This window comes from Amblyraja radiata, chromosome 7 (genome assembly GCF_010909765.2).
Source record: "Amblyraja radiata isolate CabotCenter1 chromosome 7, sAmbRad1.1.pri, whole genome shotgun sequence".
Taxonomy (NCBI): Eukaryota; Metazoa; Chordata; class Chondrichthyes; order Rajiformes; family Rajidae; genus Amblyraja; species Amblyraja radiata.
This window is the reverse complement of record NC_045962.1, coordinates 47,851,997-47,864,272: the sequence shown is the minus strand read 5'-3', so window position 1 is coordinate 47,864,272 and position 12,276 is coordinate 47,851,997. Positions and strand designations below refer to the sequence as shown.

The window sequence follows — 12,276 nt, the reverse complement described above, 5'->3', positions numbered from 1 at the left end:
CGGACCAGGTTGTAATGGAAAGAATCTAGTTAGTTCCTGGCACTGTACGAATCTGGACGAATTAAGATGTTAGATTTATCAGATGCTCTGTGATTTTGACTGATAACTGTTTATTTTACAGCTGGTTCAAGTGCTTGAGTCTTCAGATGAATATAAACAAGTGCAATCCCTATTTCAGCGGACGATGATGAAAAGTGTGATTCGGAAAATTGAACGAATTCAAAACCTAGCTCTTTGGGAAGTCTATGAATGGTATGCAAGATGAACATTTCTTTTTTAATTATGTTTTAATTATATGCCCAGGTATATTGAAGGGATTTTTCTTTTCTGGGGATTGCTTGCTAATGTAGATATTTATGATTTCTTGGATGCATGTCTCACCTTGACATTTGGTAGAACAGACCATTATTCTTGTTATTACTGTGATGATCCAATTCCTTCCCTTTCTGCTTTACTTATTTAAGCAATCTTTGAGACTAGCAGCATGTAATCACCAGCAAAGACTACACCGACACACTGATGGTAGGGCAAACTCATGTGAAAGGTCTGGGCCTGTGTGGGTGGAGCAGTCCCTTGACATCTGTGGGCAGGTGAAGCACTGACATTCTTGGGCTTGTTCTGGTGGCTCAATCTTAGCCTTGAAGAGTAGGCACTGCCGGTGTTGTGCATGTCCCTGTGGCTCAGTTTTCTCCTTGAGGGGGCACTGGTGGTCTCCAGCTTGTCCTGGTCTCAAAGAGAAGGCACAGGCGAATTTGGGCTTGTCCAGGCGACGCATACTCGCCTTGAAGAGAAAGCACTGGTGGTCTCCAGCTGGTCCCAGCGGCTGTCTTGCATTCCATGCAGGACATATTAATGCAGCCCCTCATAATCTATGGGCACGTGAGGGGCACTGGTGGTTTCGGGTTTTTCTCAGTGGCTCAGTCTTGTCCTTGAAAAGCAGATGCTGCTGGTTTTGGGCTTGTCTCGGCAGCTCAGTCTTGCTCCTAGAGGAAGCGCTGGCAGTCTCAGGCTGGTCCCATCGGCTTAGTCTTGCTTCACATCTGCAAAGGGAAGCACAGCTAGTAGGGTGGTGTCCCACTTTCTCTCTCCACTTTCTCTTCCTGCTGGCTGGAACTGCCTTGGTTTTAAAACAGATAAGTGTGAGATGTTGCACTTTGGGAAGTTTAGCCAGGGCAGGACCTACACAGTAAATGGCAGCGCTCTGGGTAGTGTTGTAGAGCAGAGTGATATAGGAATGCAGGTACATAGTTCTGTGAAAGTGGCATCACGGGTAGATAGGATGGTCAAGATGGCTTTCAGCACATTGGCCTTCATTAGTCAGGGTATCAAGTATAAATGTTAGGGGGTTATGTGACAGTTGTACATGACATTGTTTAGGCTACATTTGAAGTATTTTGTTCAGTTTTGGTCACACTGTTATAGGAAAGATGTTGTTAAGCTGGAAAGGGTCAGAGAAGATTTATGAGGGTATTGCCAGGACTCGAGGGCCTGAGCTATATGGAGAGGTTGAACAGGCCAGGACTTTATTCCTTGAAGTGCGGGAGGATGAGAGATGATCTTATAATTCCTCATTCTCCTATTCATCATGAGGAATAGACAGGGTAAATGCAGTCTTTTCCCAGAGTTGGGGAATCACGAACCAGAAGACATAGGTTTTAGGTGAGGGGAGAAGATTTATTAGGAACCTGAGGGGCAACTTTTATACACAAAGTATAGTAGGTATATGGAACAAGCTGCCAGAGAAGGTAGTTGAGGCAGGTATTATCACAATGTTTAAGACACATTTGGACAGGTACTTGGATAGGATACGTTTAGAAGGATATGGGCCAAACGTCGGCAGGTGGGACTAGTGTAGAGTAGGCATATTGGTCGGCATGGGCAAGTTGGGCCGAAGGACCTGTTTCCACACTGTATGATTCTATGACTCTAAGGACTAGGGTTGATGAAGTGCAGGTGAGTTAAGCCAATCCTGACTAATTGGATGCAGCTGTTGCTCCTCTGGCTGTGGCTTCAGCTCAGTCTGGAATGTTGTCCAAGGTGCAGGTGTTTTCTGACAGGGAGGCGCTATCCGTGGTGCAGGTCTTCAGCTCCTCCTGGCCTGTCTGCCATTAACAGCGATCGGAATTGGATTTAGGGAGGATGTGTCATCACAGTATTCAAATGATAATAGAAAAAATGTTCAAAAGTAATTAAGAAAATCAATATAATGCAAAAACAAAACAAAGCCGGATGTGCTAGTGCAACCCTAGGCAGTTTGTTGTTCAGAATTTAATTGAAGTTTGTGGTGCTCAATAACCTGTTGGTTGTTGTGAAGATGCTGTTGCTGAACCTGGAAGTTGCAGTTTTCAGACTCCTCTACTTTTGCAGTGGCAGGAGTGAAATGAGAGTGTGGCTGGGGTTGTGCAAGACCTGCCTGCCAGATAGCGCCTGCCTGCCAGAAAACACCAGGACCCTGGAGAATGCTCTGGATTAAACAGTTCCTTCGTAATCTCATTCATACCTGGGCATTCAAGTTGTTAAACCAGGCTGTGAAGCAACCACTCAATGCGCTCTCTACCTGTACGTTCAAGAGAATATTCATTCACATACCGAATCTCCTTATTCTTCTGAGGAAGTAGAGGCATTGATGGAGTTTCTTTATGATTGCATCAATGCTCTGTGTCCAGGACAGGTCTTTAGAGATATGTACACCCAAGGCCTTGAAATTGTTGACTCTCTCCACCACTGACCCGTTGATGAAGACAGGTTTGTGAATCCTCGGCCTTCCTCTACAAAAGTCAACAAACAGTTCCTTGGTTTTGCTGATAGGGATGATAGTGTTATATGCCAAGCTATAGTCTAGGAACAACAGCCTGATATATGAGTTTTATGGAGCTAGTTAGATCGCATTCCCGTTGATCTATTGTGGCGGTAGACAAATTGTAGTGGGTCCAGATTTTTGCGAGGTAGAAGTTGATATAAGGTCATAAGTGATAAGAATAAAATTAGGCCATTCGGCCAATCAAGTCTCCTCCACCATTCAATCATGGCTGACCTATCTCCCTCCTAACCCCATTCTCCATTTTTAGTTACCTTCTGTTGTTCTTTGAAAGCTTCTCAATCCTCTGGTTTCCCTCTAATCTTTGCTATGTTATACACCATCTCTTTAATTTTATACTGTCCTTGACTTCCCTTGCCTCTTTCTCCCCCTGGAATCTTTCTTCCTCTTTGGAATGAAAATATCCTGCATCTTCTGGATTATTCCCAGGAATTCCGTCACCCCTGCTAGTGACCCTTTCCAGTCAACTTTGGCCAGCTCCTCCCTCATGCCTCTGTAGTCCCCTTTGCTCAGCGGCAATACTGACACATCCAATTTGACTTTCTACCTCTCAAATTGCAGATTAATACTTATGTTGTGGTTGCTACCTCCTAATGGTTCCTTTACCTTGAGTTCCTTTATCAAATCCGGTTCATTACATAAAAATAAATCCAGAATTGCCTTTTTCCCAGGTAGATTCCACTACAAGCTACTCTAAGAATCCACTCTACAATAGTCAATAGTCAGATTTATTTGTCACATACACAATAAAATGAAGTGAAATAAACTTGCCAACAACGGTACAATAAAAAAGAACACACAATACACAATAAATATTTAACACAAACCGCGGCGTCAAAAGATGTGGTAGGCTGTGGGCCGGTGGTCAGAGCTTCTCTCCAGGGATCCCCGGCAAGGGATCCCGCTCTGGATGGTAAGTCCCCACTGCGCCTGTGGTTAGAAGCACTGCAGACCGTGGCTTCAAGCTGATGTAGGCCGCGGGCCGGCGGTCAGAGCTCTTCTCCTCAGGGGTCCCCAATGAGGGATCACAGGCTCCGGATGCCGCGCCAGCTGGAAGCTCGCCCGCTCAGCGATGGAAAAAGTCCACGCTGGGCCCGTCTTTGGGAAAGGCCGCACCGATCCTTGTGTTAGACCGCGAGGGAGGCGACATGGAAAAAGTCACCTTTCCGTGGAGGAGGCGACCGAAAGCGGTTTCCCCCGTACCCCCCCCACTCCACCCCCCACACAAGACACACCGAGAAACACTAAACACACACATTTGGACATACTAAAAAAACCAAAAAAGTAGAAAATGACTAACACGCTGCTGGCAGGGCAGCCGTCTCGCAGCGCCCACACCGACTACAAATTCCCTTTCTTGGGGTCCAGTATCAACCTGATTTTCCCAGTCTACCTGCATATTGAAATCTCCCATGACCACTGTAACATTGCCTTTTTTACATGACAATTTTATCTACTCATGTAACTTGTACCATATATCCTGGCTGCTGTTTGGGGGCCTGTAACTAACTCCCATTAAAGTATTTTTACCCTTATAATTTCTCAGCTCTATTCACAATGACACTACATCTTCTGATCCTATGGCACCTCTCGCTAAGGACTGAAATTCATTCCTAACCACAACAGAGCTGTCCACCTTTCTGTCTTTCCAATAGAACGTATAACCCTGAATATTCGGCTCCCAGCTCTGATCTCTTGCAGCCACATCTTCCCAATGCCTACATCATACCTGCCAATTTCCAACTGTGCTACAAGCTCATCCACTTTGTTCCTTATGCTACGTGCATTCAAATATAATATCTTCAATTCGGTGTTGACCTCCCCTCTCAACCATCCCAATTTTACCCGACCTGACTCTCTTCTCCCTTTTTAAACTTTCTGTCCTGTTATTTCTGGAGACATCCGTGATCTTTCCTGCAATTTCTTTTCTGTTAACTCCACGCATACATTTCCACCATATGAGCCATAACCAACTTCTTAAAGCACTTATTATCATAGACAATAGTGCCACTGGTCAATTGTCATTGAGACATGTCACCTTACTCTTCTTGAGCACCGGTATTATTGATGTCCTTTTAAAGTAGGTGGGAACCTCAAACCTCAGTACTGAGAGGTTGCAGATGTCCACAAAAAACTCCAGCCAATTTTCTACACAGATGTTGAGAATGAGACCAGGTACACCATCAGGTCCAGATGTTTTCCAAGGGTTCACCCTCCTGAAGAATCTTCCACAGCTGCTGAACATCAGTCTTGTCCTCCAGTCAATAAAATGCTGATGCTGGAAATCTAAAATAGAAACAGAAAATGCTGCAAAAACTCAGCAGATGTGGAAAAAGTGTTAACATTTCAAGTTGAGGGCACCTCGTCAGATCTGGAATAGAAAGTTGGAGAGGGATTAAGGGCAGGAGAAAGCATAGGTAGGACAAAGGGAGCGTACAGAGCTGTGGAAATGCTGAGCAGATTAAGCCAGGCATGTAGAGACATAAACTGAATATTACAGAAATAACCTGTAAAGGAGTGATAGCTGACACACTGTAACCTTTACTGGTAGTTTATTATAGCACATGGCACACACGTCCCAGCACTGACTGCATCCAGCCTTCAGGCGTACTGGGACCTAGTGGGAGGAACAAAGGGAGGATACTACAGTTATACTAATATGATGGGGCGTGGTTAGTGGTGATGAGGTAACTACATTATAGGTTGCATGCATAACCCATCTACATCCTTCCCCTTACAATTTAAACAAGTTACAACAATGGCAGGTTTGTTATACAGAACCTGCAAAGCTAAGCATACTCTCCGTAGCGAGACGGAGGTTTTACAATCCGACCCGAGCGAGTGCGCACCGCACCTTCACCCTCCCCACCCGAAAGAATAGGAGGAGGGACAGGAACAGAAACAGAAACAGGACGGGGAGAGAAGGTGGGCGGAGAACCCAGCTTGGAGGGGGAACGGAGAGGCACAGGTGAGCCAGGTGAAACAGAAGGGGTAGAATGAGCAGAAGTGGGAGAAAGAGAAGACTTTGCAGGGGACAACAGAGCCTGGGGAGCCAAACCGGGAGGAGCAGGGGGGGGTACCCGAGGCAAAAGGACCGACCGTGGCATGCAGGGAGCAGAGGGTACGTTAGTGGAGGAAGGCTCGACACGCGATGGAGGGGTATACGGAATCGCAGGAGGTGGTTTGGGCTCGTAACCGCCAACAGGTGCTGGCGGCTGCGTCGGTATACAGTCCCTTCACAATCCATGAGGTAGGACCGTGGCGCGCTGTCAAACCCGACGACGGTGGCAAGTCGGGAGTAGCCGGTGGGCGTCTGCAAACGGACGACCTGTCCAGGCATCAGTGGCGAAAGAGGGCGGCAGGATTTGTCATGCGAGCGGCGCTGGATCTCGTGCTTCTGGGCAATACGTTGCTGAACATCAGCAGGCTGCAGGACTTTGGGCATCAGGGACTGCTGGGCAATAGGCATCGGAGGGCGGACAACACGGGACATGAGTCGCTGGGCAGGGGATCCCATGGTACTGTCTCTGGAAATGTTCCGAAGGTTCAGGAGACCCTGATAGAAATCCCCGTTCGAGAGGCGGGTTTGTTCAAGCAGGTGCTTAGCGCTGCGGACCGCCCGTTCAGCTAGACCATTGCTCTGCGGGTACTCCGGGCTGCTGGTGAAATGATTAAAGTTCCACTTTGCAGCAAACGCACGAAATTCGGCGCTGGTGAACTGGCGTCCGTTGTCTGTCTGCAGCCGGACAGGGGAACCAAACGTGGCAAAGTGACGGCGAAGTTTGCTGATCACCATTTCGGAGGTGATGGCAGGGAGGAGGTCCACCTCGAACCAATTTGAGTAAGAGTCTACTAGCACAAGGTATTGCTTCCCACGCCAGTCGAAAATATCGTCAGCCAGAGAAGACCAGGACATGTCAGGGGCAGGCTGCTGCGAAAAGCGGCTGTCTTTGCTGATGCGGGGCAAGAGAGTTACAGTCCGGACAGGAATCCACCCTGGCCTGGATGTACTTAGCCATGGCCGGCCAGTAGTACTGTTCCTGGGCATGCGAGATAGTGGCATCTGCCCCGGGATGCCCCATGTGGGCGGCGTCAAAATACAAGCCATGCAGCGAGGCAGGGATGACCACTTTGTGTCCTTTGATAATAATGCCGTCCCGGAGGACCAACTCATCGCGGACCAAAAAATAGGCGTGGACGCTAGCAGGCAACGAATTCCGTTTGGTGGGCCACCCGCGCTTGATGACAGCAGCAAGCTGCTGCAGGTCGGGGTCGTTTGTGGTATGTGCAACCAAGCACTGTAGTTGCTGAGAAGGGACGAAGTTAACGTTCAGTACCTGTAAGTCCGACCGCTCGAAGGGATGCTGGTCGCAGGAGGCCCGGGGAGCCCGGGACAGTGCATCAGCCACATGCATCTCGGTGCCCCTCTTATATATGATTTTAAAGTCAAAGCGCTGTAGCTGCAGCATCATCCGCTGTAGCCTGGCAGGAGCGCAGTGTATAGGCTTGTTCAGTATCGTTACCAGTGGCTGGTGATCCGTCTCAACGGTGAACCTGGTGCCAAATAGGAAGTCCTTAAACTTCGAACACGCGAAAACCACCGCCAGCAGCTCCTTCTCTATCTGTGCATAACGCTGCTCTGTGTCCGTCATGGTCCTGGAGGCATAGGAGATGGGCAGCAGCGAGTCACCAGCGTGGGGTTGCAGGCAGGCAGCACGCAGTCCAAATCGAGAGGCGTCGCAAGTGACCACGATCGGACGCAGTAGATCAAAGAACTTCAGGGTAGGTGTGCTGACCAGCCTCGTCTTTAGCAGATCAAACGCCTGCTGGTGGTGTGGAAACCATGCCCAGGCAATGTCCTTTTTTGTGAGTTGTCTCAGGGGTGCGCTCAACTCGCTGAGGTCGGGGATAAACTTTCCCAGGTAGTTCACCATACCCAGGAAACGCTGTAGACTGACAACGTCTGTCGGGGCGGGCAGCTCTAAGATGGCGCTGGTCTTTTGCGGGTCCGGCTTCAACCCCTGGGCCGTGAAAATGTGGCCAACATATGTGACCTCAGGCACCCGGAACTTGCACTTTGACCGATTAAGCTTCAAATTTATCTGCCGAGCACGGTCCAAAATCCGTCGGAGGTTGCGGTCATGTTCGGCCACATCCCTCCCATAGACCAGAATGTCGTCTACAATGATCGCGCAGGGCAGACCTGCAAACAATTGTTCCATCGAACGCTGAAATACCTCGCTGGCGGAGTTGATGCCAAACGGCATCCGCAAAAACTTAAACCTGCCGAAGGGCGTGCTGAACGTGGTCAGGTCCGTGGAGCGTTTGTCCAGGGGTATCTGCCAAAACGAACTTCTTGCATCGAGGACGGAGAACACTGTGGCTTGTCCCACCTGGGCGGCAACATCTTCGACAGTCCTCATGGGGTAGTAGGGCCGTTTAATTGCCATATTCAAGTCCTTGGGGTTGATGCATACCCGTATCTCATTTTTTCCTTTCTTCAACGTGGCGACCATGGTGGAGACCCATTCGGTTCGATCGCTGACAGCCTCCAGCACTCCCATGTTGACCATGTCTTTCAGCATGCTCTCCACCTTGCCCTTCATGGCGAACGACACTCTATGGGGTGGACGAATCACAGGCACCACAGATGGGTCAGTCACGATCTTGTACACCAACGGCAGCTTCCCCAACTTGTCGTCAAACAGGTCTGGGTACTCGGATAGTGGATCCATCACGGCTTGCACCTCGTGGACCGTACGGTCAAAAGACACCAGACCAAGATCCTGGCAGGCCTGGTTGCTCAGCAACGTCACACAGTCACAGTCCAGAATAAAGAAAGACAGGTCCTGGGAAGATTTCTGCAGCACGCAGTGGAAGGTCGCCCTCCCCACAGGTGTTAGTTCCTCTCCCCCATAGGCACGCAAAACAGAGCGATCTGCAATCAGCAGCTCATTATTCCTTATCAGGTGGAACAGCTTTGTTGACATTACGTTCACTTTCGCCCCCGTGTCCAGCTTAGCAGACAGACAACGGACGCCAGTTCACCAGCGCCGAATTTCGTGCGTTTGCTGCAAAGTGGAACTTTAATCATTTCACCAGCAGCCCGGAGTACCCGCAGAGCAATGGTCTAGCTGAACGGGCGGTCAGCATCCCACTTCTGACACCATGTAAATGAGTGATAGCTGACACACTGTAACCTTTACTGGTAGTTTATTATAGCACATGGCACACACGTCCCAGCACTGACTGCATCCAGCCTTCAGGCGTACTGGGACCTAGTGGGAGGAACAAAGGGAGGATACTACAGTTATACTAATATGATGGGGCGTGGTTAGTGGTGATGAGGTAACTACATTATAGGTTGCATGCATAACCCATCTACATAACCTATAGCCGAACATGACAATTTTGATTAAAAAAAAGTGAAAGCGAGTTACCTGAAGCAGAAAGCTTTTCTGTGACTACTCCCATTAATCGATCAACCAGCCAACATCATCTTACTTTTCTGTTTCCCAGTTCTGACAAAATATCTCTGCCCTAAAACATCTAATCTGGTTTTGTTTCCACATGTACTGCCTGACCTGCAGTGTTTCCAGCATTTTCTGTTTTTGTGTAAGGGCTTCAGTACCTATAAATAAGTGGTCTGTGAAGCACAGTTGGAATTTGTGTACATTTCTGGATGCATTGTCAATGCAGCAAAGCCACAATCATTGTGCTTGTTTTTCTGAAACAGGCAGATGGATCAGATGAAAAAGAACAATAATGGCAAAGATGTGGTTGAGAAACAGCTTTTCCACGGCACAAACTCCTCAATTATTGATGCAATCTGCCAACAGAACTTTGATTGGAGGATCTGTGGAACTCATGGAACTTCTTACGGAAAAGGTATAAGTATATTTCCTGAATAGCTATTTTTGCACCTTTTGGTATTCCGATTTGAATGAACAGTATCACAGCGAGGTATCTGTAGTTCAGTAGATAGCATTCACATCTCGGGTGTAGTAGGTTATGAAGTTCAAGTTCTACTCAAGAGAATGAGAACAAAAATCTGACACTTTAGCAGAGTAACTACTGAAGGAGTTCTACATAAATGATCCCACCAAGAACCTTGAAAGAAATAGATGAAAAGGGAGAAGTGTTACTCGCTCATATCCTGACCAATATTTATCCATCAGTTCATTTCACTAAAACATATCTTCTGTTTATCTCAATTATGTATGTAAGACCATTCTGTGTCCAAATTGGTTACTCCATTTTCTACACTAGTAAAAAAAGTAACGGGTATGATCCTGACCTCGGATGCTGTCAGTGTTCTCCCTGTGACCACGTGGGTTTCCTCCGGGTCCTCCCACATCATAAAAGATGTGCGGGTTTATAGGTTAATTAGCATCTGGAAATTGCCCTGAATGTTTAGCAAGTTGATGAAAAAGTGGGATACAGAACTGGTGTGAATGGATGATTGATGGTTGGCGTGAACTCGATGCACACAGTGCCTAGTTCCATGCTGTATCTCCAACTTAAACATATCTAAAATGTACTATTGGCTACACTGTACTTTGGCTTATTAAATGCAAGGTCTTTCTTTTTCTCTTTAGGGAGTTACTTTGCCAGGGATTCATCATATTCCCATAATTACTGCCAAACCGGGAAAACCATCATGACCATGTTTGTTGCTCGCGTTTTGGTGGGGGAGTTTGTGAGAGGAAGCTCATCTTATCTTCGACCACCCTTAAGAGATGGAACAAAAAACAACTTCTATAACAGTTGTGTTGACAGTGTCTCCAACCCTTCCATATTCGTCATATTTGAGAAGCACCAAATCTATCCTGAATACCTTATAGAATATAAATGTTAAACAAAGTAGAGGCTTGGAAGTGCTAAAGCATACAAAAGTGTAACCTGTTTTAAAATTCTTTCTTATTACCTTTTTCATATTAATCAGAATGTTCAAATAATTCTCCATGGTTAGTTTTAATGATTAGACTGCTAAAGTGGATTATCAATGTTAACGTTAAATCTACTAACCTCGACATTGTTTTTGTGCGACTTGCATCTATTGGTGGATTGGAAGATCAGAATAAGGCGCTGAATTATGAGACTTTGCTGAAGGCAAATGGTAGAATATGACATTGTGATATTTTAACACATTGTTAGAATATGCTATAATTGGCCTTGTGAACATGGTATACAGCAAACAAAGTTAACCAGTCTTCCTTTTCTCACCAGCATGTAATGGGTGGGAGGTATTTGGGATGCACAGTGGTGCTGTAGGTTCCAGAGTTTGAATTCTCCAAGTATGGGTTTCTTTCAAGTACTCTAATTTCCTCTCATGTCCAAAAAACGTGGTGGTAGATCAATAGACTACTGTATATTATTCCTTGGTGTTAGTAAATGGCACAATGATCCTAAGGGGAAGTTGCTAGAGAGAATAAATTGCAATCAATAGGGAATGGGTCTACTGGCATTTTATCCACTGGGAGCTGGCATGGGCTGAATGGCTCCTTTTTTGTCAAAAGCAGTAAGTAAAGATGCTGGATGTATTGGTAAGGGCAGGAGTTGGGTAAATAAAACACAGAAAGAGGAATGAGTGATTCAGCCCCTTTAATCTATTCCACTAATCAAGTTCACTTGAACTTGACTTGATCTACACTTCCATACCATTGCCCACCTTTGCTCCATGTGCATGAGATTCTGAGCCCATCAGTTTATGTGGCCAATTATTATTTATAATAATTTATCTTATAGTCAACTAATGTTGACACCAATATCTTCTGAAGAATGAAGAAAGCTAGTCGGAATAGAGGGGAATGTGAGATAACATATTTTGTGAAATATGGTGAATAATAACATGTGCATGGGTGTTAGCAGCTTTATTTCCATATTGTATTGAAAATATAAATCTTACAGGTTTTGCACTAAAATTGATGGCCGGGTAGCTTATTTTCCAGCCTACTGATGTAGATGGCGTAGCACATGGTCTGAATGACAATAACTAGAGCCTTTAAGGTGATAAAACATTCCAAGATGCTACACAAGAGCAAGATCAAACAAGTGGGTGAGAACTGGAGGATCACATGAATTCATTTCAAAACGAAAAGGAAAGAAAATATTTCATTAAAAGCAAAATAGCTAAAGAAAGCTTAAAGAAAAGTCGTTTCTCTTTCTGGATTTTGATGTGCTTAGATATCAATGAGGAAGGAAAATGTTTTAAAGAACAACTGTGCATTGATTTTATTCAATAAACTGTTGTTTTAAAAAAATCAAGTACTTCTGAAAGGCCTGTTTCTCAGCCGAAGGGCTTAAAGCTTGTGTTTAACTGACGGGTCACGGGTTTTGTAACTACGGATAATGCAATATTAAAAACAACCACCAAATGTGGCATGTGGGCATTAGCGATTGCGAGGAGCAGCCTGTCTCATCAGTGATTATTTAGAACATGCATGAATAAGCTTTTT

At 46.1% G+C, this 12,276-nt stretch overlaps 1 protein-coding gene across 1 annotated transcript in view; it reads left to right on the top strand.

Annotated features, from left to right (window-relative positions):
• parp12 (poly(ADP-ribose) polymerase family member 12) overlaps positions 1–11,912 on the top strand; it is a 50,022-nt gene extending 38,110 nt beyond the window's left edge. The window contains exons 10-12 of the mRNA XM_033024395.1: positions 122–252; positions 9,555–9,706; positions 10,417–11,912. Coding sequence (XP_032880286.1) covers positions 122–252; positions 9,555–9,706; positions 10,417–10,676 — 543 coding nt within the window. The 3' untranslated portion in view covers positions 10,677–11,912. The remainder of the gene's footprint in view (positions 1–121; positions 253–9,554; positions 9,707–10,416) is intronic.
• The last annotated feature ends 364 nt before the right edge of the window (positions 11,913–12,276 follow it).